The sequence below is a fragment of the Clarias gariepinus genome, chromosome 27, assembly GCF_024256425.1.
Source record: "Clarias gariepinus isolate MV-2021 ecotype Netherlands chromosome 27, CGAR_prim_01v2, whole genome shotgun sequence".
NCBI lineage: Eukaryota > Metazoa > Chordata > Actinopteri > Siluriformes > Clariidae > Clarias > Clarias gariepinus.
In genome coordinates, this window is record NC_071126.1 from 13,968,890 (window position 1) to 13,996,865 (window position 27,976).

At 39.8% G+C, this 27,976-nt stretch overlaps 1 protein-coding gene across 1 annotated transcript; it reads left to right on the forward strand.

Annotated features, from left to right (window-relative positions):
* The first annotated feature begins 1,856 nt into the window (after positions 1-1,856).
* On the forward strand, positions 1,857-27,563 carry extl3 (exostosin-like glycosyltransferase 3). The gene is made up of 6 exons (XM_053489300.1): positions 1,857-2,044; positions 15,899-18,458; positions 18,849-18,976; positions 21,116-21,260; positions 22,274-22,402; positions 24,513-27,563. Exons 2-6 carry the CDS (start codon positions 16,329-16,331, stop codon positions 24,720-24,722), a joined length of 2,742 nt encoding a protein of 913 aa, XP_053345275.1. The 5' UTR covers positions 1,857-2,044; positions 15,899-16,328; the 3' UTR covers positions 24,723-27,563.
* Positions 27,564-27,976: the final 413 nt, after the last annotated feature.

A 27,976-nucleotide genomic window follows, 5' to 3' on the forward strand; every position in this document is an offset into this window, starting at 1 on the left:
GTGTTTGCCAGTCCCACTGGTTCGGTGCTTAATTTTGAGGTCTACAGGAGTCAAAACACATTTCAAGACAAGAGGGTGGGGATTGGACGAAATGCTGTTGTTTGCTTGGCAGGGTCACAACCAGGAGGATCCCACCTATACCTACACCAGTATTTTACCTCTATCAAAGTGCCGGATCGCTTAAAGGAGTCTTCATCTTTTTTAGATCTTTTAGTCTTAAATGTCCAGAGACAATGAACAGGAGAGAGGCGCATCAGTGATGATAGTCACGAAACACTCAGAGATCGCTATAACAAAATGGCTGGACAACAAGAAAGGTCCTTTGGCATTCTTCATCCATGGAATAGAGCCTCAGTATATTTGCCTAAATTGGTTAACAAAAGACAAGCGCCATGTTACTGCATCTATACCTATTGTTGTAAGAGAGTTTAATAAAAACATGGGCCACATGAGTGGACCACATGATCATCCTCTATCCGATGTCAAGCTGCACAAGGAAATAGACTGTCTGCACCATCCTATGTTGCTTTGATCTGGCTCCCACAAACAGTTGGATCCAGTACAGATCAAACCACCAGGCCTCTGGGAAACCGGAAAAAGACCAGACTTTTTTTGTATACATATGTATCTTATTAGGGACCAAGCACTATGACATCAGCACTATGTCATCATAGTGTGTGAAGAGCCTTATGGTTTTTCTAGGAATTATTTTTTTTTTTACCATTTTGGGCTTACTGGGGGTATCAACATGCTTAAAAAATTATAAAAATTGGCAGACATTGAAATCTGCTGCTATTAGGATGGGAAAAAGTCTGGGCCCTGGGCACACTTGCAAGAATGAAAGCTCATTGAGCTAAACAAATTTCACATTGTATGTCATGGGCTCAACTCAACAGGAAGTCAGTTATTTTGTCTGCCAAAACACACCTGAAGGAATTCCATACAATCTTCCAAGGGAATTATGCAATCGACACCGAACTGGGCCTATGTGACCTAACGATATTGAGGATGCAAATTTTTGACATTTCGAACTGGTCAGCTGTGCTGATGCCTTAAACATACACCAAAACTTGGTTAAGAACCCTTTTGTGGAACATCATATAGAGTGACATCACGTTCAGTGACATCACATTGAGTGACATCATAGCTTTGCCCGGGTGGTGATGGCGCAGGGTGCTAGGCCCGCTTATTGTTGCTTTCAACTTTATTACTTATTATATTATACTATAATTATATAACTATATTATATACAGTATTATTAATAGAACTAAAATTCATTGTACTTCTTTTGACAAAGCAAGACCCAGTGACCATTACAAGGGACATGTTATAACTAATAAAAAAATGACAGTAAAAAAAAAAAATCTGTAAGACAAGTTTCTGACATCTCACAGACTTATGTAATATTAAAAAAAATTAAAATATGAAAACTTTTTTTCTTTCAGGTCTCGGGAGGATATTAATATAATATACATCATACTATACAATAGTTTTTCTTATTTTTTAAACAACTACTTCTGTAAAATGATATAAAAAAATACACACAATTGCCGCTAGATGGCGGTAATAGATAAATTTAATAATACTAATAAAAAAAAGACTCGTCTATCTTTACCCAGAATTCCTCGCGGGTAGTGTTGATTTTAACAATGCAGCAGCTCTTTTTTTTTTTCATTCCCCACCCGTATTCATGCAAATTCCATCTCCTTTTTTATGATTGGCTGGTACCTCTTAGAGTATTCTCTCTCAGCCAATGAAAACGCGGACGTTTGATGAGCTCAACCAATCCTCGCAACGGGGAGGGGCGGAATCTTTTGGAATACGGGTGGGCAAAATACAACGCAGGTCTGATTTTGGCGTTTGTGCGGTGTAACACTCAGAGCTTTTCAACGGGGTAAAAACAAGCGCGTGCTGATGCACGGATTCTTTCTCGCGACCGGAAGTTAGATCGACTCAACGGATCCGGGTTTAAACGCAAGCGTGTGTTTGTGCGGAGTAGCGCGGGTGTTAATGTGGCGTTTCCGCATGCGGAGCTTCAGACCGGGTAAGACTCCGAGCTCACGTCTCTCCCAGTGCTAGGCGAGCTAGCCGAATAGCATGGAGCTAACAGGAGCAGGAATTTGCGGGGTGCCATTATTTTTGCGCATGATCTCCGTCCAGTGATGTGTGGATGTTTGTGATGAACACTGACAGCCTGCATGCCACTGAAGCATTGAAGCAGGACGATGCTGTGTGTGTGTGTGTGTGTGTGTGTATAAATGTGTTTAATGCTTTTAATGCTTTTAATCTGACATTTTATATCTAATAAAGTCTTCACTGAGTTTACAATAAGATCATCCTGTCCTGATGTCCAGACTCCAGCTCAGCTCTAGTGCTCCTGTTAAACCTGCTCATTTGTCCCCTGTGCTTTAAACTAGACTTGATGACCCCCTGCAAACTCTGTATTTAACTCCGTCTGGACATAAATGACGACGACTACAGGCCTGTGTTTAGTCTCAGAGTATCGGGTCGGGTCGGTCACAGAGTCGGGGTCACAGAGTCACGCAGGCGATCGAGACTAGGAATGTCTCTAATGATGTAAAGTTGTGTGTGTACACATACAGACTGCTTCAGTTCATCCACCTGGGATTGTCCGATACGATATTATCACGATACCTAGGTGGCGATCCAGTTTGCATTGTGGTTCTGTAAGTATCATGATTTTATTAAGATCACCATGTGATACGGATGAGAATAACCAGTCACCACCTGATACGATATTTTCACGATACCTCGATGCTGATTTGATTTAAACTGCGATTCTATAAGTATCATGATTTGTATAAATATCCCGATTCTATATTACATTTTCCCCTGATTTTGTTACAACTTTAAATCTTTAAAAAAGTTTAATGATCGATTAAATGCAGCCCGTTATTTATAACATTTTATGCCTGCAGCATTTAAACTTCAATTACAAGAGATTAACATTTAACTTGAAATAAAATTTTACTACATCTAATTTTAATACATTTTTACTGAGCAGCACATATCACGGTCATCCACCATAAATATTATTCCTGAACAAACTTGGCGAGTATTTCACTCAATATCACACCGGGATGTTCGTGTGTCAATAGTTTATTTATTTATTAGTTTAATAGGTATATCTGTATATCTTGTAGGATTATAATGAAATGGTGATGTTTTACAACCTCACACGCGCCTCAAAATGTCTCAAAACTTTGCATGCCGGCCAGTGCGGCTTCTATCGCAGACTCGCGAGGCTTCAAACACGGGCGATTTTTGAGTAATTAACTCTCACAGTGTTTTAAGACTGGTGTAAGTGTGTGTCTTAAGGGGATTTAAGAATAATTTAATCACAGAGTTTGGAGGAAAAAGGCAAATCGGAAGCTTTTAAGGCGTGTGAGTTTTGATGATGTATTGCCATAAAAATGTGTTTCTGTCGCGCCGCTCGGAAGCTTCTGTGCTCGGTACAGAATCATTTCTTTTTGAGGCTGATCTGCCGATCTCTGGTCATGACCAGTCAAACTGAAAATCAGCCAGTTCTCGTCGCTGGCGATCGACTGGTTTATCTTCATTATAAGTGTGAAAAAATCGACTTTGAATTCAGTGTGGCTATACGGGAATCATCACATAAAAGAATTATAACTGAATCTCTAATGTTTGATGTTAAATTGTTTTTAGATTTCGTTACAATACTAAACAAGCTGGGGAATTGTTTAGGCTTGGCATTTCATTTTGACAGGAGAAATGCTGTGTCGTGTATACAGAAGATAGACCGGTCTACCTGCGCATAGCTGTAATCTGTAATCAATGTCAATCAGTCAATCAATCTGATGGATGATATGGTGCACATCACTCTTAGGAAATATCTTTAACTTTCACTTCTGGCTGTGTGCATTTTCTTTCCTTATTCGTAATCATTTTGCATTTCCATCTCTTTATGCTTGAACTGTAATGGTGTTCTGTGGGCATCAGAAAATACAAATGAGCTGTGTCGAGGAAAATATCAAATTGGTTAGTTGATTATGCACTGGTTGCTCAGTGGTAGGTGTTTCACCTCCCATGCGGAAGGCCCGGGTAGCCAGTGCCCAAACCCCAGACACTGGATGCAAAGTGGTTTCGTCAGGAATATCATCAGGTGTAAAACCTGTGCCAAACTTGTCGACCCCTTGCTGAAAGACCAACAACAACTAAACAAGCTTGGAAATTAGTTCGCTTCTACTACACAGGATGCTGTGATGCCTGCCGTGTGGTGAATAGCTCATATTGCACCATCTGCAAGATTATAGAAGAACTTGTGAAAAATTTGCTAAAAAAAAATAATAATAAAACATCGAAGACGGAATAGCGGTATGTTCCTGAAAACAATTAATTTTTTTCCTTATAATTACACCAGTTGTGTGTAAGCATAAAGTCGTGCAGGTACAACTCAAGAGTTTCACAAAATAGTATTCAAAAAACATTGTGATTTTAGTGACTTCGGATCATTAGTGCCAGTCAGACTGGTTTGAGTTTTTCGGAAACTGCTGATATCCTGAAAAACAGCAAAAAACATGCTGTGGGTGTGAAGCAGTGGTAATGATGGAGGAGAGACAGAAAGGCTATGGAGGCAGAGATGACCACTCTATCCGACCACTCTGAGCAGAAAAGCATTTCCGAAAGCACAGGTTTAGGTGGATAGACAATCTCTGGCAAACGTTATGGCGTCAGGACACGTAGATGACGTTCCTCCAGCTTTTTTTACTTTGTAGAAAGTAAGCAAATCATAGATATGTCAGAAATACGACATTTGTTTTATAGCTGAGCATTCTGGCTTTGTGAAATCTACCTCAGACCAATTATGTTATAATAATTAATGCTATTTGTTTAATCGGGTAGGGATAGGTGGAAAAAAGACAGAATCACTCCTATTCTACTTCTGTTTCATTTCACGTTGAGAAGGTATTGTTCTGATTATGTTTGTAAACACACTTGTTATCAGATCGTCGTCCATGTAAACAGTTAAGTCTGAGTCTCTAATCAGAACGGATTCAGTCGGATGGCAAAACATCGTCAGTACGTAGCTACTGATGAATGTTTCCGCTTGTTTGTTTTCCATTTGTTTCGTTGTGCCGTCGGTCGTCTACTCGTATGTTTGCTTTTTTGATCACCTTCCCGTTCGGTTAATACCTGCATACGTCTTATGCCATGCTCTGTGTTGGATTTCCTTCCTGAAGAATTTTTTAATCCTTTCCATTGTTTCATCTGACAAATCTCTTGTTGGTGCCATGTTGCTTTTCCCTTTTCCAGGTCTGACAGCTCGTTAATCTGAAAGCAGTCTCTTTTACCTTCAGACTCATTAGCAGCCAAATGTTCAGCTATTAAACCAAACATTATGTCTCATGTCTCATGATTTGGTCCTTTGCTATGAAACATAACAGCTAAGTGAACATCCACCAAGTCTAGGGATGCCCAAGGCGCTTGAAAGGGCATTAAACTCCTTAAAGCCCCTTAAAGATAATAACGCTTATATTTCTGTTTAAGCATATCACTTGAGGGTTGTTCAAGGCAAACTGGGATTTTATTTCTTTATATAATCCCTTTTACAATAATGCACTAATCCCAACTAGTGCTTGCATACCATGAAATGCTGGCCTCCCAGGAACTCCTTTAATGGCCTAAACATGTGGAAATGTCTTGTTCCAAAGGGATGTGGTGTTGGCAAAACATTTTATGTGCAGTTCCCACAGACGGATGCGTCTCTTCCGCAAATTAGTACAAGTTATCCGTCAATTTTGAAAAGATCATCCATTCCAGTCCTTAAATGTACATCGTCTCTGCGTGTTATTCCGCTGCCGTGGTGTATTATTATTGTTGTTGTTGTTGTTGTAGTAGTAGTGTATTAATATAAAAAGTTCCACCAGCACTGTTAAAGAAAAATAACACACTTCTGATGCACAAATTCCAGCATTTAACTGCATCTGCGCTATAAAAAAAAATGCACATAAGCAAATTCTGATTACATGGTGTCTGATTATATTACCCTCGATCTGATATAAATAATGACAATTTTCTCACTACAATTCTAAAGTGTTTCTTTTCTTTTTTTTTTCCCCAAACTCGTCTCAGCTCGTGACTCACTTGAATCAGTCCTTTCGCATCCCAGTGTGCTGGAGTTGCACAGTAACTGTGTGTTCAGCACTCAGGGAATAAAGCAGAGGTTATGTTGTATTTGTTGAAGCAACACGAAACACAAAAGTCGTGTGTTCAAGAGGCGATATCTCTTCAGTGTGTGTCTCTGTACATGGTGAAATGAACCGATTTGAACTCTACAGTAGCATATTAAAATGACAAAATCTAATTCCCGGTATTAGATTGAGGTTTGCTATTTTGTGAATTTGCTTATGTGCATTATTATTTTATTTTTTTTATAGCGCAGTTGAATGCTGGAATTTGAGCATCAGAAGGTGTTACTTTCCTCTAACAGTGCAGCTGGAACTTAAATTATAAATTTATATTAATGCACTACTACAACAATAATAATTATACAGTAAGTCCCTGACTTATGAACGGGTTATGTTCCCGGAGCACATCCATAAGTTGGATTTGTTCGTAAGTGTGATAGGTTTGGTGTTTTGGTTCCGGATTATACTTTTACGAGACTGCTCATTTAAATCGTGAGTGGAATCCCCATGAATCCCTGTTCCCCATGAATCCCTGTTCCCCATGACCTTGTTCAAAGGCTACCTGGTGTTTACTGTGCGCTTAAACAAAAGCTGGCCGACTCATTTCTCCCGCACACATACAATATACCGAACTTTGATCGTTTTATACATTCACTTCCACACTAAAAATATTGTATATAATTGTAAATATTAGTATCTGGTGCTCTGCAGTGCAATTTTTTTTGTACAATACACATGAGCTACTTCTGTGATTTGTGAGTAATGATGCTTTAAAAAAAGTCACCAGGACAAGGAGTTTGTGAGGTAACGTTTACGGTGGCTGCAAAACTAATGAGATTCGATTAAATCTAATTAAATGATGGAAATGTGTATAATGTGTGAGAAAATATGTACGAGATCAGGACGTTCTCCAATTTTTAAAACATGACATTTTTGTGTTTTAATAAAGTAAATGTAGTATGTGGTAACTTTGTTAGATGTTTTCCTACAAGACAGTTTGCAGCTTTGCTTCGATTGCTGTCTTTTATGTCGGAGTACTGGCAGATTGCTGTCGCGACGTCTATCGTTCAATAGCGCGACAATGCGTTAAGTTGGCTCATGTTATATGTTGTAGTGGCTGATGTTGGTATTTCAGTCAGTATTGTTGGCGTCTCTGCGATTTATATTATTAGATTTACGGACACGTCACTCTGTTTAGCATCTCCGATTCAATACGTTTCATAAAACACTTGCAGGAGAGATGATATTTCTGTGATTACCCAGGTGCAGCATTTTATCTCCATACCAAGCAGAACATTTGCACGAGTTGAAACGATGATGAGAAACGTCTCCTCATGGCAGCTGTTTGCTCGGATAAGTGCGTACGAGAAAAACAGTGGTCCTTGGAGTTTTGGCGGGCACTATGTAACGACAGTGTGTGTGAGAGAAAGAAAGAGCGAGAGAGAGAGTGAGGGAGTGTGTGTCGCCTCTTGGCTAGAATTCCAGTTTGAATTAAGCTATTGAGAAACAGAAATTCCCCTTTTCATCTAAAAAAAGACAGAACTCTCAACCGCTTCAGCCTCTTCCTTTCTTCTTTTTCCTCCATCTTGGCTCCCGTTTTTTTTTTTTTTTTGCTTTTGCTTTAAAAAAAATCATGTGTGTAAGCTTTGAAGCAAAAAGCTGTTATTTTCAGCGCGGTTATTATAATAAATCAACTAACGCTGCAGTCATACAGCTACGTAAGCGAAACAGTTCACAAACAAATTTTGTACAACTGGAGGATCACAACACTCTCTCCAATAGACATCATGTGGTAAAGGTGGCAGGTATTAAGGAGGTGGTGATGGTGATGATGGTGGCGTTGATGATGGTGTAGAAACTGGGTCAGCAGCGAAGGCAGCGTAGGTGTATCAGCTTTTTATACCAGTCGTCATGCAGCACCAAGTATATCTCTCTTGTATTTAAAAGGGAAAACCGATGACAAGAAACACCATCTGTCTCTTATGGAAAGCACCAGCATGTTGTTTCACACACTGCCCCCTCTGTTTATGTTGGTATTTTATCATCTGCGAGTGTTAAATTTTTTCGGACATGATCCGTCAACGCTCTGATTGGAGAGCAGGACGCGTGTGCGACAGCTGGCTTCGTAGTTAAAAACAAGCGTGTGTCTTTCTTTCGCCTTATATTTAAAATCCAACCAGGCTTTAAAGAAGAAAAACCTGTCTCAGGAAAGAAAATGGATCAAACATGAGAAAAGAAAGTTTTGTTTATCATTTATTCTACAACGTAGAAAAAAAACTGTCTAATACCAAATACGATGATGCTTGAATGCATTGGTAGCCTCGCTTACATAAACATTTTTTCAATCTGATCTGATTCAGATAGATTCTAATTCTAATAGATTCTAATAGATTTTTTTTCACCTTCTTTTTATTTTTAAGGTAGTTTTAAAATGGAAATGCAACTGCGTCTTTAATTCTTTGCTGCCTGCATTCACTAAAAGATAATCTGCATGTGTGTGTTTTTGTGTGTGTGTGTGTGTGTGTGCGCGCGCGCTTTTGGACGCTGTTCCTTCACATCATCATTCAGCCCAACCAAACCTGACCCCCCGCCCCCCTCTTTTCCACTTGGGGGGATCCAATCATGGTCCTCTGCCACGATTCATCTGTGTGTAAAGAGCCTGGATGTGGGCAGATTTATGAAGACAGCACATGCTGGATTTGGGTCATTTTGTGGAAAGTGTGTGTGTGTGAGAGAGGATTCTGCATTGCTCTGGATCATCCATAATTAGACACAGCCAAATGTGATTAAGATCAGAACGTCCACTCTTAAGGGAGTTAATGGAACTCCGAGCAGATGAAGCTGTACCAGTTATCACGGTTCGTACAGGCCCGCTTGGCAGATGTGGCACAGAACGGGTGAGTAACAACATCTGTGAGCCGAAATGGACGCGGAATTTCATTCTCAGGGCGCCATTTATTTATTTATTTTCATATGGATATCAAATTTTCTAAATATAACACACAAACATGAAATAAGTTGCAAACAGTTCTCGCAAAAGGTCGATTATTTTGCGATCACCTGTGTGAGTCCTGTGTCCACATTCCTCATTTGTGTCTAGTCATCTGGTCTGCGTTGTCCATCACTGTCTGATCCGCCTCCACGTCATCTGGAACTCCCATTGTCTTATCTGCTGCATCATCTAATTGGAGATGTCCTGGCTTGTTGTCCAATCTGTGCTCTTGTGTCCCTGTCATTCAGGTCGCGTCCCCTGAGTCGGGTCAGCGCTTCATTCGTCCTGTATCTCCCGCTCTCCTTTCAGTCCTTGCCCTCCGTCATTGCCTGATCCGCGCCCCCATTACCTGATCCGCAACCTCGTTATTTGATTCTCATCTCCATTATTCGACCCACGTTCACTCATTGTGTTCTCATTGTGTCCATCGCCCTGTCTTCATCCAATCTATATAGTCCTCCCTCTATCGCTGCCCGATCCACGTCCCTGTTATTTGATCTGTGTCCCCTGTTCTCATCATCATGCCTGCGTCCCTGTCTTCATCTGTGTGTCCCAATTTTTTGTATTCGTTCCACGAACACCACCCCCCGCCTTCTGTTGCGTGTCCCCCTGCTCGTCGGCTCTATAATTCCATTGTTGTCCCCGTTTTCTTCCGATATGCACCCTTCCTGCATCGGTTCCCTCCTACATCCAGTGTCCATTGACTTATTGGCCCTTTTCCCCCATGGATTATAAGTTTTAGTTAATCAATAAATTATGCTTTTAATTTTAAAGTCTGAGTCTGTCACGATTCTGCGGCTCCAGTTAAGACGCTGCAGCACTTCACACTCAACCGGTTCAGCCTTAGGTACATGCATTTGTATTATTAAAGCCGTTTTGAAGTGATGTGATGCGATTTGTTCACAAAGACCTGGCTAGATGTTACGGCTTGTTTGACTGCCAGAGATCTGAAGCATGCCCAAGGTATTTTCCTCTGATCAGGAGAAATCCTCCATACCGTCTGGCAAATCTGTTGGAGTAAATCATGTTTTATTCATCATGCCTCTGGGTAGTGAAGATTCTCTGGCCGTCCTCTGACCCTTTTACGCTCTCATGTTTAAACATGCTAGTCTTTTCAGCACTCACCACTTTTACTGGAAATATGTACAGTGTTGTACGGTTGGTGTGTCCGGTATCGCTGGCTCGCTTTTATCGTTGTCCAGACGAAAAAAAGACACGAAAAATCTTTTTTCATTCAAGCAAAATGTCAGATTCAAAATATCATTGCTCCAGCCTGAACCACTATTACTTCTACTACACTAAAATAATAAAGACTTTTATCTATTATTTTTTTTAGCACGTTCATTTTGACAACAAGGATTCTTTTTAACCAACAACAAAATGAACAGAATAGATTGTAAGACAATGTCAGGGGAAAAGTAAAGGTCCTTTGACGGGTCGGCAATCGGTACAGGTTGGTTGTCTGTCACTTCGGTGCATGGTGCATCGCCGCTGTGATGCACTCTATTATTACAGTGCTGTTATACTCTATTATCTTAATCAGTTAAGCCTGTGGGTTACTGGGTTACTGAGACAAATAATTGAATTATTACTATTCATTCATGTATTGCCTCTTGTCCAATCAGGTTACTTGGTCTAAATGCTCTGTGGTATAATAACCTTAAATTTTTAACTTTATTTATTTATTTATTGTTTGTTTGTTTTATGTATCCTGTCACCTCCCAAAATACAAGCTGGTAGGTACATTAGCTACTCCAAATTTCCTTTTACTTCCAGTGATTGGCATCAAATCCACTGTGACCCAGACCGGGATAAACCCCTTACTAAAAATGAAAAAAGAAATGTTGATCTTTTTTTTTCTTTTCTTTGCTCCTCTGTAAAAAAAAAAAAAAAAAAAAACTATAATAATAATTTCAATATATAACTGTATAAGAGCACTAAAACAGACAGCACCCGCGGGTTCACTGTAATAGAGAGAGCTTAATAGGAGGTTTCTCAATACATAATCTTAACTCTCTTGAACGCAGAATGCCTTCAAAGCAAGACAAATCTTTTGGAAATTAACTTCCTAAATGTAGTTCTCGTAGGCTCTTGGCATTTCTTCAAGATGCTTCTATTGTAAAATATCTGAACATACCCATCCTCCATCTGGTATCTCCAGCATTTCAGGAAACTGCTCACAGATAATGAATCAGACACCAACTCATTTTGCATCATTGTTACACGCCATTAAGGTTGCGCTGAAGTCAGCTACTCGCCCAGCTCTCATCTCTTTTTAAAGCTCTAAATGCCACCGAGGGAGAGACATGCATTTCCAAATGAAACGGATAGTCATCTTAAGTGCCATCTGTGGCGAGTCATTTCTAGTGGAAAGGCCAGACAGACCGAGCAGATGGATGCGTGCTCGACTGAAAGCCTCTCTGAGAAGGCCCAATGGGGCACGATGACCTTAGGATGGAACGGCAAGATACAGAAATGTTAGATACAGAGAATAAACGGGTTATATACCATAACGGATTAGAAGGATAGGGGTTCATGGCTCAGCACCACCATGATGCCACTATTGTGCCCTTCTAACAAGATCCATAGGGTTTTGTGCTTCAAGGGTGCCCTGTCATGGCTGACCCCGCGCTCTAACCCCACGTTTCTAACAAGCTGACCCCACGTTTCTAACACAGTTTCTGGATTGAAAATAAGAGAAATATTTTTGTTTGTTAAGCCACGCAGTGACATATGAATTATTTAGGCATTAAAACTATCTATCCTAAGGCATGAACCAGGTGCAGATGATGACAGATGATCAGGCTGGTGATTAGTATACAGTAAGTCCCCGAACATTCGAGTTATGAATCGCTGTAGATATGAGTGGAACGTGGTTCTCCTAGGTGCAAACAAATTACAAAAGTATATTGTACAAAAATAGACACGTACACACGAACAGACAAGTAGGAAGATGAGTTTGCTGCTGATGTTGTTTAACAAACAGCTAAGTTTTAAATATGACCTTTTGGCACTTTGCGGTCTGTCATAGTAAAACATTCAGTCCCATTTAATTAAATACTATACTTCAATTTAATTTAATATAGTATGAAGAAATTGGGGGGCGGGGGGGGGTGGGGGGTTGGCTGTTCAAGACTGAACATAAATTTTTTATTATTATTATTTTTTGCTTGCAGCTAAACGACTCGAGAGATGCTTTGGGAATAAGCTTGCATTGTAATCGCATCACTCTTTGATTTCCCCATCGTTGAATCCAAGGTTTTTGATTTCAAAGTCACCTCACCCAGAATTTTGTCGTGCCTGGTGTATCCTGTGGTAGCATTTAGACATGACACAGACCTTTGACTGACTATGAGCTGTAAGATAAGTGATCGGCACATAAGAAACGAGGGAGATGGGAATGGTGAAGGATGCGAAGGAGGAATACGGAATGATGAGCTAGGGAACAGCTGTTTTTTTTTTGTTTTTTTTTTTGCTGCTCTCTCCAGCTGCCCTTTTCTCTAAGCTTTTGTTGACTCCAGCTGCCCTCTTCTCGCATGTGTTTCTTAGTGGGAGGTTCATAAATATGGAGCTATTTAAAAATGCAATCCGCTGTGTATTTTTCTCATCTGTTTGCTTTCGACTACTGTTTGCTTCGTATCGTGGAACTAGCTATAGATCTATAGCTGAAAGAGATGCTGAAAATGTAATAGATGCCCACATCAAACATTTCACCCGTTCATATACGATAACGACTTATCCAGTTTATGGATTACGGTTTATTATTTTAATAATATTTTTGTAACATTATAATGACTGTGATGTAAGGTGTCCAGCTGATTTCATGTAGCACTGCCTGTAGAGTAATGTCGAGCCATTTGGCAGTGAGACATTAGTGTGTGTGCATGCGTGTGGCGGTTATGTTAAGCTGCCACCTTCTCAACAAGAACTTGGCAGAACAAATGCTCCTGTTTAACACAGCTGGTTAAACACTGGCTCACTTTGCTTCCAGTCTACTTTCCACACGGGCACCAGAGACGCGAGGCACTCTCACTTTCCTCTTCTCCCTTTCTTTGGCCGAATACACACTTCCATTGCATTAAGTGTTTAAAAATGTAGAGAGTCTGTTCTTGATAGAAAAGGTTATGTTTCCATTTTTATCTCGGTCTATGCGCTATCGGACAGAACATGGCGAACTCCCAAGGCTAGCTGGACCAGATGGCGTTTCACTTGGCCTATGACCTCCGACGGCTAACAGCTTGGGGTTTTTTCCCCATTTTTTCCATTTTTTTATGTTTTATTATATATATATATTTTTTTTAGGTGGAAAGTCTGCAGGAAAACCTTATCAGGGTGTTTGCTTATTATTTTACCGTGGTTGTTATAAGGTAATGGGGAATTTTTCTGTTACGTTTTTGAGGATGCTGAGGTAATTATGGCCATGACGCTAAGCAGGTGAGCTAAGCTACCAGAAGTCAGACAAGCTGATTTTTGCAGTCATTTGCAGTTATATAATATAGATGGAGGAAAAAATAATTCAGTCACATATCACAATTTTTATCGCAATCTATAAAAATAACTTGTATAACAAGTTAATTTATACAGGGTGGGTGAAAGTTAACTGGGAAATATTTAATGGCTGTAGAACTTGGTGACCAGTGCCTGCATTGAAATTGAAACATTTGCTTTAATTTTCCTTTGTAAGTAAGTACAAGTACCGTTTTTTTTTTTCAATAAATTTGTATTATAAATATGGACTTTATCACCAATTTTTAATGCCTAGTTACTTTTCACCCACCCTGTATATGTTTGCATTTGTAACAAAATCTGAGAAAAAAAAATTATATAGAATCGGGATATTTATAAAATCATGATACTTCTACTACTAATCGTTACCTGGGTATCGTGACTATCATATCGGGTAGTCATATCGGGACTATCATATCGGGTGGTATCAACCTTTATCTGTTATTTCTACATAACTGTGGGTGTATTTCACAGACAATAACTAGACAGCATATCAAAAATAACCGTACCAAGCCATGTGCCTGTTTGAGGACTGATGAAACTGATGAGTCTGTTAGCATTGGTCTTCTGTCGTGTTTCTGCACATTTATCCCATTAATACAGTGCATTATTATTTCTGCCACATTTAACATGCACCTGGAGTATGTTTTCTGGGTGTGTGCGTGCGTGTGTGTGTCCGTAGTCCGGAATCCACAGTAGATTTTCATCTTGTAACTAAAGTGTTTGCTCTCACAACACTCTGCTTCACCTATGTGTTTGGCTTGGTTCAGGGATTTTCTTTAAGCAGCAGGATTTGCTAAGTTACATGTTACTGTTAGAATCTACAGTATTTGTCAGGATTTGTTAAATTACGGATTAAGACTTAACTTGTTTCTTGTTCGACAATCATATATTAATGTTTTAGGGATTATAGTAAAAGGCCTAATTCATGTTTTGATTACATTTTAGTTTCCAGTGTTAGACTAAAAAACCCATGATCAGGGTTATTAAAGACTTATTAGTTAATGCCTTTTTTTATTATCAGAATTATTTTATTGTACATAAATAAAAGCTACTAAAGGTGTAACAACCGCATGGTGATGATATCATCGAAAAGACATGCTCCCTATTTATTTATTTATTTATTTATTATTTATTCACTATAGCAAATAATAAAATAGAAAAATATGGCTTCTTTCAAAGAACCTTTTTTTTTTTTATAAAAGAAGGATATGCAACCTTTATCTGTTTTCCTCGTGTGTTCAGCAACTTATGGCCACTTTGTCACCAGAAGTTTTAATGTTGCCACATTCATATAACAAAAAAAAAAATTTTAATGAAAAAATAAATTTGTTTTTGTTTATTTTACTAAAAATCTATTGACAGTACATACCAAACTGTGAGTTTTGCATACCATTATACCGTTATATTACGCCTTAAGCTTAAGAGCTTGTACTGGCCTGTATTTACAGTATATAAGCTTTGCTGTAGGTTTGAATATTTTGATTTAGCATTTCCTCCTCAGTGAGTTTGCATAACATTAAAATGAAATTCAATCGAGGAAATCTTTAAGCCAGTTCAATAGATGCGCTGCTGTTGCATATTTCAGTGAATGAAACACTTGTTGAGCTTATTTTACACACCAGTGTTTCATAATTGACATCATCTTGCCAGATTCAAGAATGTCATTTTACTTCAGGATAAGTTAGTTAAAGCACTTTAGGTAAAGGCAAACTTTTTGAATTGGTTCAATTTTAAATAACTGAACCTAAACAATGACATCAGGTCGTACGTATTAGATAGTATGGTATTGTTTTATAGTATTGTATATTATTACGATGGGTAATAAAGAAGGCGTTTAATTTTATGACTCTTTTTTGTGGCTTGAGTAGTATGAATTATCGGATCTAAAACTGCATCTGAACTCTGTCTGTGCTCTGGACACTCTGTATGGCATGAGTAATGAGCTCATAAGTCCATATGGTGCTCTCCTGTACTACTCAGCAGGGTGGAAGGTGCAGCTGTCATGTCCCAAGCTGCTTCGATAGGGAGTAATTCCCTTGCTCGTCCTGAGTCAGATTTTGTTAATGGCTGCATGAAACAAAATCGGTGCGAGTTGGCGAGCCTAATTTAAAGCAAGCAGTAAATGAATGTCTAAGTTAGCGAATATGCAACAGAAGCAGGCAGTAGCAAAACTACTTTTAGTGATCTGCCTAACAGCTAATATATTGTTTTTTGTTCTTTGTTCTAGATCAGACATCAGGACATGAGAGGCTGAACCACACATTATAGCCACCGTCCCAACATTATGCCGAGTGAAAGAATGGCTCTGCTAAGCAGAATGACGAAGAAACATTAAGACCAGCCATGTCCCTATCTGAGACGGCATCAAGGGGCACTCTGTTTATGCCACTGTCCAAGGTCTCGTGTACATCTTTGGCTAGCTTTGGAGCCTGGATACATAACGTAGAAAAAAGCAGCATTATGTTTGGACTGCATACATTCATTAATGATGAAGTTTGTCTTTACGTGAAGCCTGAGTAAAGATGAAATTTCTTTCTTTATTTATAACTTTGTGTTTACCTGCACCTGCGTACACACGGTAGATTGCATAATGGCAGCTGAATCTCCCCAGCGACTCTATTTATCTGCTTGGTGTGGTGGAGAGTGACGTTTGGACGATGCAGCGAAACGGAGGTGTCGCAGGAAACGGCAGCCAGCCATGGGTGTTTCGGCGGGTTCGACTGACATGGCTCAGTTTTATGCTCTTTTTCATTTTGGTCTTCTTCCCACTCATTGCTCATTACTACCTCACCACGATTGACGATTCAGGTGGTCCGGACAAACGCATTTTTGGCCCACGACCTGGTGGTGAACTGTGTGAGGCGAAACACGTGCAAGACCTTTGCCGTATCCGAGAGTCAGTGAGTGAAGAGCTGCTTCAGCTGGAGGCTAAGAGGCAAGAGCTCAACGGTGAAATAGCCCGTCTTAACTTGCGGATTGAAGCCTGTAAGCGTAGCATCGACAGTGCCAAACAGGACTTGTTACAACTCAAAAATGTCATCAGCCAGACAGAACACTCTTATAAGGAACTTATGGCTCAGAATCAGCCAAAATTATCTTTGCCTGTTAGATTATTACCAGACAAAGATGATCCAGGACTTCCTCCTCCAAGGTCTGCACAAGCCTGTCGCTTGCATACTTGTTTTGATTATGCCAGATGTCCACTTACATCGGGATTTCCAGTCTATGTGTATGACACAGGATCGTATCCTTGGGGAGACAATATTGACCCATTGGTCAAACAAGCCTTTGCATCATCTGTTAAAAGCAGTGTTTATGTTACAGATAATCCAAATATTGCTTGTCTTTATGTGGTGCTTGTTGGAGAAATACAAGATTCCTCAACCTCTCCCACTGACTTGGAAAAGCAGCTAAAAGCATTGCCGTACTGGAGGTCAGACGGTCATAATCACCTGCTGGTTCATCTGTCCAGAAAGTTTTTAACGCAGAACTTCTTGTACAATGTAAGTACAGGCCGGGCAGCTATAGCACAGTCTACCTTTTTTCAACGGCAGTACAGAGAAGGTTTTGACCTGGTGGTGTCCCCACTGGTCCATGCTCTCTCTGAGCCCAATTTTTTGGAGGTACCGCCTCAGGTTCCAGTAAAGAGGAAGTATCTCTTTACCTTTCAAGGAGAGAAGGTGGAATCTCTCAGGAGTAGCCTGCTGGAAGCACCACCACAATCTTTTGAGGAAGAAATGGAGGGAGATCCACCAGCTGATTATGACGATCGCATCATTGGCACTCTTAAAGCGGTACAAGACAGTCACCTAGACCAGGTACTTGTGGAATTTACCTGCAAAAACCGACCAAAGCCCAGTTTACCGACTGAATGGGCCTTGTGTGGGGAACGCGAGGATCGTTTAGAAGTGTTAAAAGCGTCAACATTCGCCTTGGTGATTTCCCCAGGCGATGGGCAGCTTATAGCATCTGCAGGGTGTAACATGCGCCTGTTCGAGGCCCTAGAGGTTGGGGCAATCCCTGTGGTTCTTGGCGACCACTCAAAGTTACCTTATCACCATCTTGTACGCTGGAGTGAGGCAGCTATAATGGTACCCAAGCCTCGCATCACAGAGTTGCACTTTCTTTTAAGGAGCTTATCAGACAATGATTTATTGGCCATGAGACGGCAAGGTCGATTTCTTTGGGAAACGTATTTTTCCACATCGGAGAGTATCTTCAATACCATTCTGGCCAGTATCCGGACCAGCATACACATACCAGCAGCCCCCATAAAGGAGGAACCTGCCCAGGAGATTCCCCACAAAGCTGGAAAGATGGCAGGTACAGATGCCAATTTGGCTGACAATGGGGACCTGGATCTCGGTCCAGTAGAGACAGAACCCCCTTATGCATCACCTAGGTTTTTGCGGAATTTCACCTACACTGTATCGGATGTCTACCGGACCTGGAATCGTGCTCCTGGGCCCTTCCATCTGTTCCCCCACACACCCTTAGATCCTGTTCTACCTTCAGAGGCAAAGTTTCTAGGTTCTGGAACTGGTTTTCGCCCCATCGGTGGAGGTTCTGGAGGCTCTGGAAAAGAGTTTCAAGCTGCACTGGGTGGAAACGTGCCACGAGAACAATTCACAGTGGTCATGCTGACGTACGAACGAGAGGAGGTACTTATGAACTCTCTGGAGAGGCTAAATGGCCTTCCTTATCTCAACAAGGTGGTGGTAGTTTGGAATTCTCCCAAACCGCCCTCAGATGACCTCCTCTGGCCAGATATCGGGCTGCCTATTGTGGTATGTTTTATCTTGATTATTCAAAAGTGTTGGCCATCATGTTAAAAGAAATGAAAGTAGGATACTAATGAGTCACTTCATGTTCTTTAACCTGGGTGTTTTATAATGCACGTTAAAATCTTGAAAAGCCAAAATGAAAATGCCATAAGATCTTGACTTATTTTACACAATAGTATACAGTCTCAGATTCTAAAAGTATCTGTAGGATTGCAAGCCAAAGTTTACCTAATTTTAAGTCATGTTCCCACATGTTTTAAATTATTTAGTTGTTCTTTCCTTAAGGCTACTTTGTCTCATTTTGTTCAAGCTTCTAATTAATGGCAGACCATGGTTGATGATATCCTGACAGCGATATTCTGATCTTCCGAAGCGATGTCTTATTGCTTGCAGGTGGTGCGGACAGAAAAGAACAGTTTAAATAATCGCTTCCTGCCCTGGGATGTCGTGGAGACAGAGGCTATCTTGTCTATTGATGATGATGCCCATCTCCGACACGATGAAATCATGTTTGGATTCAGGTAATGTTTCATTCATTGAATGTATTTACATACTATTTTAATATTTCAGAATGCATGGAGTATTTTCAAACATAGTTAACATAGGCTTACCCAGGATAATATTAATGTTGGCATAATTATATAGATTTCTGTCCCCTGCAAACTCACATTTACAAAAAAACAGGTCTAAGGACAGAGTTTGTCATGAAAAGGAAACAGATTGAAGTTAAAGGAAGGGTGTTTCTGTCTAAAATATTTTCGTGTATAGTAATCATTTCTCTTCCAGGAAATAAATGCCCTGGATTAGTTCATTTTTTTTTTCTTAATGAAACATTTAATGACGAAATGAAATTTATTAATAATTTAAAACCTAGATTAAGGTTAAATAGGGGCATGTAGTGTTTTGAGCATATAGTCCTGGTCAGACGTACACATACAGTGCATCCGGAAAGTATCACCTTTTCCACATTTTGTTATTAGGTTACAGCCTTATTCCAAAATGGATTGAAAAAATTCTACACACAGCACCCCATAATGACAACGTGAAAAAAGTTTACTTGAGGTTTTTGCAAGTTTATAAAAAAAAAAAAAAGAGAGAACTCACATGTACATAAGTAGTCACAGCCTTTGCTCAATACTTTGTCGATGTACCTTTGGCAGCAATTACAGCCTCAAGTCTTTTTGAATATGATGCCACAAGCTTGGCACACCTATCCTTGGCCAGTTTTGCCCATTCCTCTTTGCAGCACCTCTTAAGCTCCATCAGGTTGAATGGGAAGCGTCGGTGCACAGCCATTTTAAGATCTCTCCAGAGATGTTCAATCGGATTCAAGTCTGGGCTCTGGCTGGGCCACTCAAGTACATTCACAGAGTTAACCTGAAGCCACTCCTTTGATATCTTGGCTGTGTGCTTAGGGTCATTGTCTTGCTGAAAGATGAACCATCGCCCCAGTCTGAGGTCAAGAGCCCTCTGGAGCAGATTTTCATTCAGGATGTCTTTGTACATTGCTGCAGTCATCTTTTCCTTAATCCTGACTAGCCTCCAAGTTCCTGCCACTGAAAAACATCCCCACCAGCATGCTTTACTGTAGGGATGGTATTGGCCTGGTGATGAGCAGGTTCTTCGTCACCTCCCTGACTAAAGCCCTTTTCTCCCGATCGCTTAGTTTAGATGGCCGGCCAGCTCTAGTAAAAGTCCTGGTGGTTTCAAACGTCTTACACTTATGGATGATGGAGGCCACCATATCATTGGGACCTTTAAAACAGCAGAAATGTTTCTGTAACCTTCCCCAAACTTGTGCCTCCAGACAATCCTGCCTTGGAGGTCTACAGACAATTCCTTTGACTTCATGCTTGGTTTGAGCTCTGACATGAACTGTCAACTGTGGGACCTTGTATAGACAGGTGTTTGCCTTTCCAAATCAACTGAATTTACCACAGGTGGACTACAATTAAGCTGCATAAACATCTCAAGGATGATTGGGGAAACAGAATTTATGTCAGCTTGATCATATGACATTAGTTCTACCTAAATTTATTTTCTTTTTTCATTGACATTTGTTTTTGACCAGGCGGCAGGAATTCAGGGTAACAGAATTGCTATAATGTTCTGGCTATTTGTTGGTGCTAGTTAGTTTTTCATTACAAAACATAAAAAAAATAATAATAATAAACTCGATCAATTCTGCTGACCACTCAATCATGCTATCTAGGCTACATTCACATTTCAAGCCACATTGTTTTGTTCTGATTGTATGTGCATGTCATGACGGTTTACATTAATACAGTAAGTCCTCGACTTACGAACAGTCGAGTCACGAATTTCCGTAGATACGAACGGATCGTAGCTCTACAAATAATTCATAAATGCAAAAAAATCATGTTTTTTTTGTATTCACTGTTTTCAGTGTGTAAGTGAAATGTATAAAATGTCCAGAGTTTGGTTTATTGTGCGGGAGAAATCATTGAAATAAGTAGGTTCTTTTTGAGCAGTTCCATCACATTTTGGATAAATAGGAAATTGCCTTAACTTAATGTTTTAGACTCTAAACCTAAGTAATTGAATTTGATGTAGGTCATAATGTGAGGGGGGGAAAAAACACTTACTAGCAGCTAAATTATAAAAGACGATTTGTCTTTCTTGCCCCTTTTCCTTATCAGGGTTTGGCGAGAGGCCAGGGATCGAATTGTGGGCTTCCCAGGAAGGTTTCATGCCTGGGACGTCAACCACCAGTCTTGGCTCTACAACTCCAACTACTCTTGTGAACTCTCCATGGTGCTGACAGGCGCTGCTTTCTTTCACAAGGTAGCAACCCTCAAGATAAAAGAAAATCTGCTAAGGATTACTATATGATTTAAAGCAACATTGTTAGCTTTTACCATCTGATCTAGAACTAACTTTAACCTTCTAGTTTATTTTCCATATATATATATAACATTTGAAGTGATTGTATCAATATTATGAGTGCTAGCATCATGGACCAAATAAAATTTGCACCCTGATAGAAGTGGGTTTGAAACCATGAAAATGAGTAATGGTGTAGAATGTTAAGTTGTTTTTTAATACTTAAAAATTGTACTAAACTATTATTTGTATACATACTAATACTAATTGAGCTTTACAATGCATTTTGCTCAATTAAAATAGCAGTAAGTTATTCACAGAATCTTCAAAGTCAAAGTTGTCAAAGTTTATTCAAATTCAAATTTTATTTGTCACATACACAGTATGAAATGTAGTGAAATGCTTAGAATGCTTATTCAAAAAGCCAATTCATTATTTAAAAAAAAGCATCCAACTTAAGGTATGAAAAAGCGACTAACAGGTCTAGATAATGACAGATCTGGCCAACAATTAGTATACTGGTGATGCTGAATGCTCAGTGGGAGAAACAGACAAGAGGGGAAATGAGGTTGCTGCTGAGGTTGCCAAACCAAGTTTTACATTGTATTTTAAGGCACTTTGCAGCCTGTCACAGTAAAACACTTGTTCCCATTTATTTAATTTAGATTAATATTGAGAAAAAAGGAGCTGCGTAAGACTTTTGCACAGTGCTGTACATGCTTGCAATAAATTTCCTCCTACCATGACCAACAAGAGTAAGGGAAAATTACAGGAGATCTGTCCCTTGGATTGGCTTGGGTGTTATCTATAAACAGGGACATACTGTTAAAAAAAATCTATCTATCTATCTATCTATCTATCTATCTAAGTGAAATAATAAAATGTGGGAAAAGTATATTTTACATGTCAGGTACTCTGTGCAGCCTTAGTATAAGAATGGAAACTGATGTTTATCTGTGTGTGTGTGCGCGCAGTACTACGCCTACCTGTATTCCTATGTGATGCCCCAGGCCATCCGAGACATGGTGGATGAGTACATCAACTGTGAAGACATCGCCATGAACTTCCTGGTGTCACATATCACACGCAAACCCCCCATCAAGGTTAGTCAGTTCTCAGGGAGAAACTAAAAAACGGATCAAGGTGTGGTTCTGAACTAGACCACACGGCTGTGTGGAAATGAGTTCGGAATTTGTACAGGAGGTGATGAGTACTAGACTAGTCATTTGGCAGGTGTGCCAAAGGAGACAGAAAGAATCTAAGCCATGGCTTTGAAAAAGAGAGTTAATTATGGTAGATTTGAGACGTTTAAATGAAACACAAGATTTCCTGTAACAGCATGTCCTAAATTATCCTTTTATGCTATAGTAATTTGCCCACGATTGCAAAATAATTGTAAAATTGCACTTTTCGGATATTTTTACACATTCAGATCGGTCTCTAGTGAATGTGTGTATGAACAAAAAGCTTGATGTCAAAAAGCAGGGAATGTTTTTCCCTTTTTTTAAGGACAATTCGATAATCCTCCTAATGTGACCTTATATGAGGAGATCCATCCAAGCTTTCTAAGAACTAACTAACTGTTCTGTCCAGGTAGCCTAGAGTGGAATAATGGTGTGGTGTATAGGGTGTAGATTCTCTTGTTCCACACATCAAGTGGTTCCCTTGTTCAGGGGTTAGAGACGGATTTCTGATTCTGCCTTGCATTAGAAGCTAGTTAGACTTGTAGCTCAGAAACACGGACCGGCTCAGAGGCAATTCGGAACGACTTCCCGGAAGAGTTAAAGAAGGAGAAAGTTGTTATTGTTTAAAAAGACACAGCATTTCTTGCTGAAAGTCTGTCCGAGACTGGTTTTGAATGTGGGTTTTGGCACTGGCATCCAGTATGTAACGTCCCTTTCACAGTCCAGAAGTGGGCGGGATCATGGCAGACAGACATTCTACCATAATGTGCACAAGGAGCTTGTGATTTGTTTTTAGTCAAGCATGTTTTTATTGTCGAAGCTGCTGTTCTGGAAATGTAATCAACACTCGACCATAAACATTACAACTAGAGTGAACATTTTAATGTTATGAAATTGAAATATATATGTAACACAAAATGAAATAGCTTAGGAAAAAATTCTTCCCTGTTTCCCCAGTTGATAAGGGATTGATGAGGATTACACTGCTAGTGTTTCGGTAAGGGCTTGAGCAATATTCTCTGAAGTGTGTCACCAAAAGAAAGTTAAAAAAAAAAAAAAAAGAGTGTAATGAAATTTTATGTGCTCATGTTATTAGTGGAGGACGGCACCTGTGCGGTGATTTCCCCTGCTATCATAAGCTCTGTTATTGAGTTTCTCGCAGTCGGTCTCTCGAACACACAATCTTCTCTGCAGTAAGTTCACCACAGCATCGAGAAATCGATTGACTTCACTTTGTCAAACAAATTAAGTCTCAGCAAACAACAAATAGGGTGTAAAGATAGGAATTCTAATAACTATCAGGATTATTTTTGTCCGTGTTGGAATTACGCTTATCGATTTAAATGTCTTTTTGGAATTTAGCCACAAAATACTGCCTTTTTATTTACAAGAAATTCACAAGAAGGCCAGTTTGGTACCTCAATTAGTTTATAACAGTGATGTGAAAAAAGATTTATATAATGAATAGGTAGTAATATAGATAATTAATTTAACTTGCAAACATATTAGGGTTAGAGATTTAGAATTTGAGTTTTTCCCCTATTTTGAGAGTGACATTAAATCAACACTTAAAACTTGGACAGTAAACTTTTAAACTTTAAGTCAGGTACGCTGAATGTGTACGAGTATTCCATCCATCGAGGAGCCTCTGTTGTCCAACTAGAGCCTGTGAAGACCAACGGTGACCATTGTGTCTATTCCCATTTTTACAATGTGGTAGGACCTCTGGTCAACACTGACACACTACGAGCAATTTGGGGATGCTTGTTAGTGTAATCTGCATGGTTTTGGGAAGAAACCGGAGTATGCGGAGGAAACCCACCAAGTTAAAGCTAGACTGTACTCTGTACTCACTCTGATCACAACCCGCTCAAACCAAACACTCTGAATGCGTGTACTATTACGCACCCTTAATTACTATTTTTATTTAATATTCCACAAAAGCCTCCTCTTTTAAATATTAAAATATTTGAATGAATGCACTTGAGTCCTGATTCTATTTTGTCTTTTATTCCGTTTCTCTGGACAGGTGACGTCTCGTTGGACGTTCCGCTGTCCTGGCTGTCCCCAAGCGCTGTCTCACGACGACTCGCACTTCCACGAGCGCCACAAGTGCATCAACTTCTTCGTCAAGGTGTACGGTTACATGCCGCTGCTCTACACACAGTTCCGGGTGGACTCCGTCCTCTTTAAGACTCGGCTCCCGCACGACAAGACCAAATGCTTTAAGTTCATTTAGACGGACCAAAAGAGGACATCCAGACACCTCGTTTTCCACACAGGAGATTTTAATCTGACACGAGTCAAAAGGAAGGGACGACTACTAATACTACTACGTAAAAGCATTCGATTTTAGTTTGTGTGTGTGTGTGTGTGTGTGTGTGTGTGTGTGTGTGTGTGTGTGTGTGTGTGTTCGTCCCATCAGCAACCACTACTGGTCTCATTCCTACCACTTTCAACGGTCTTGGAAAAGAGGTGGATAAGAGGCGGGACACTTTAATAAGGTTTCAGACTGAATACTTTTAAGCTGACAGAATGACAGGAAAAGACACGGGCAAAGGCTTCTTGTCGCATTGCACTCTTTTATTTTTTAACTCATTCTACATTTATAAATCTATATATAGTGTGTTTCGTATGCAAGAGCAGATATACTCTTGTAAACGGCAAGCACATTTCTGCAGGTCACAGAAATTTTATTTGTGTGTGTGTGTTGTGTATGCACGTGTGTGTGAGAGAGAGTGAGTGAGCGAGCGAGAGAGGAATCTTGAAAGAGGAATTTCAAAAGAGGAATTTAACGTCTCCAGACCTCACTGACGAAATAGCAGAAATGAAAACACTATGTGGTCGTGCGAGCGCTAATCACTCTAAACGCTCTCTTTCCTGAGCGTCGTTGTTAGCTAGGCTCGGACAGGCCGCGCGTACGCTCTCGCTTCTTAGGCATGTGCCGATATCACGCTCTCATTATCAGAATAATCGTTTAAACTTTTATCGTTAATGATGTCACAGCTGTATGAAAGAGAAAGGATTGAGAGACACTCCACCATGTTTTTAGATATTAGATTTAATTAAGGTGGCTGTCCTGGATTGATTAGTACTGCTGGATTAGTCTTGACTCGGAATGCTGCCGATTTACGCCAACTGCTTCGATCGAATGTAACGGGAGTGGCGGTCATTTAAAGCTTCTGTAAGAACAACCTACTGCACGTTGGGTACATAAGGATATGTTCATTAGCCCCCATTTTCACGCTAGCTGGCTATCATGTACAGTAATTTAAATAACTTTGGCTTCACAGAGGAAACAGTTTAACAGTTGTTGCTATGATCATATCTCTAAATCGCTACCTCCCTCTATTACCGTTACTTACGGTTTTGACATTTCTGCACACTGTGGCCTATAGATCATTTTGTGTAGGTCCACATCATTTCTTTCTTTCCTTTTTTTTTTTTCCACTCAGCAGGTCAATAGTGTAGCGAAGCATGTATTGCATTTACAGGAGTAATGATTTTGTGCTCAAGACGTTGCCAGACTCTAGGAACTCAAACGTTTTCTAGCAAGTTCCACTTACAAGTGTGCCGCCGCGTTATTTACAGTACAAACATGACTGAAAAGGCAGCAGCCACACCAACGGTTAATCATTTCCTAATGTCGCCTACATGACGAATTTAGCTAGATCTGCAAACCTGTAAGAGGTCATGATGCTGGGTGTGTTTTCCAAGCTGTCATTTTGGAATTACTGTAATTAACATACGAGCTGAGGACACTGATACAGCCAGGCTAAAATTGTTATTTATGAATACCGGTATGAGCGTACCAACGATGAGTAATGAAAAGGAACTAGAATTAAAGGTCAAGTTAAATGCTCAAAGACAAAACGATCAGATTTAAAAAAACAAAACTTTTTTTGGAGAAATACAAGGCATTTAAACTTGAGTCGCTTTACGGTCATGTCTGGATGCCATGCATTTCTTTAGCATTCCACATTTTACAGTATTATCTTGATAACAGTTTTAGATGGGTAAACCATATTTTAGTGGTGGCACGGTGGTGCGCCAGTTCCGTTCTGATCTGTTCATGTTCTCAAAATGCCTGTGTGAATTTCCCACAGGTTCTCCACTTCCCTTCCAGTTGGCAGACTTCTAAAATATTAAAACTGACCTTCTTTTGCCTTATTGCATAATATTTGCGGTTGGGTGACACCCTGTCATGGTCACTTAGACATGACATGGTTCGTATTCTCGCCTCGCATCTCCACGGTTGAGGGGAGTTCAATGCTCACCTCCAGTCTGCGTGCTACAGAGTTTGCATGGAATGGTGAATAAGTTTTAACCTGCTGATCAGAAGGTCATGAGTTCAAACCGAGTTACTGTCAAGCTGCCACAGTTGGAAAAATAATAGAAGAAATGACCATGCATCCCGCCGCCGATCATCAGCACATGCCTAAGCAGCACACAGGTTTTTGTCCTTTTTGTTTTATCTCTGATTTGTCCATCTCATATTTATCATGTCCTTTGCTCAAAATAGTTGAGGTGAAGTTGTCTGAGTGAAGGCCTCAGGTCTGAATACTAGCACAATTCTGAAGATTTTCATGCTGCGTCGAAGTAATGCGTAAGAATTACTGGCACAATCTGAACTCTTTGTTTGCAAACGGTACTTCTTTTCTTTTCTTTTTTTTCCCCGATCATTGAACTGTTCAATTCGAAATGCCTCCATGAACACGAACTGATGTTTGCATTACGAAGCTCATTTCTGTCCTCAGACTGTATTGTGCTGCATAGAGGTTTCTACATTTGTAAAGCCATTAGGTGTTTTCCTTTTTTTTTTAAATATATGTTATTATATGTTTCAGATCATGGCTACCTTTTAGGGAACCTTTTTATACACTTAATGACTGTATATGTATAAATTTGTTGAGGTTTAAGTAATGTATATGTTTTTTTTTCTCCTCCACTGTATTGCCACTTGAGCATGAAGATTGGGGAGGTGAGGAAGTAGAAGCACAGAAATCTGACTGACAGACTGTATCATTAGTGTGATCCTCGTAAACACTAATAAACCAGCCCGTGCCATTTGTGTCCAGAACATCTATGAAAATCAATGTTTAGTCACTGATTAGATTTTTTTTTATTTCCTCTACAATGCCAAGATTTAAATCTAATCTGGCTCTTGAGCTTAATATAACTTCTCGCTTAATATGCGCTTATAATATCACAAATTAAGTGTCTTAGACGAGTCTAAGCAGATGCTCACGATGGGATTTTTTTGCATCCTGTCTGGAATTCATGAAGGACAAAGTGTACAGGAATGGCTGCAGTGCCAAAATCAAAAGGCACAATTACAATGTGTGTGGATTTGAGAAACTTGGTTGCAATTGTGTGAACTAAACACAACATTTTTCCAATATTATGTCTACAGTACTTGGGCATCACGTTCCAGATGTATTCCCCTTTGATGTAATAATAATCTCCAGTCTTCTATGAAAGCTTTCCAGTACA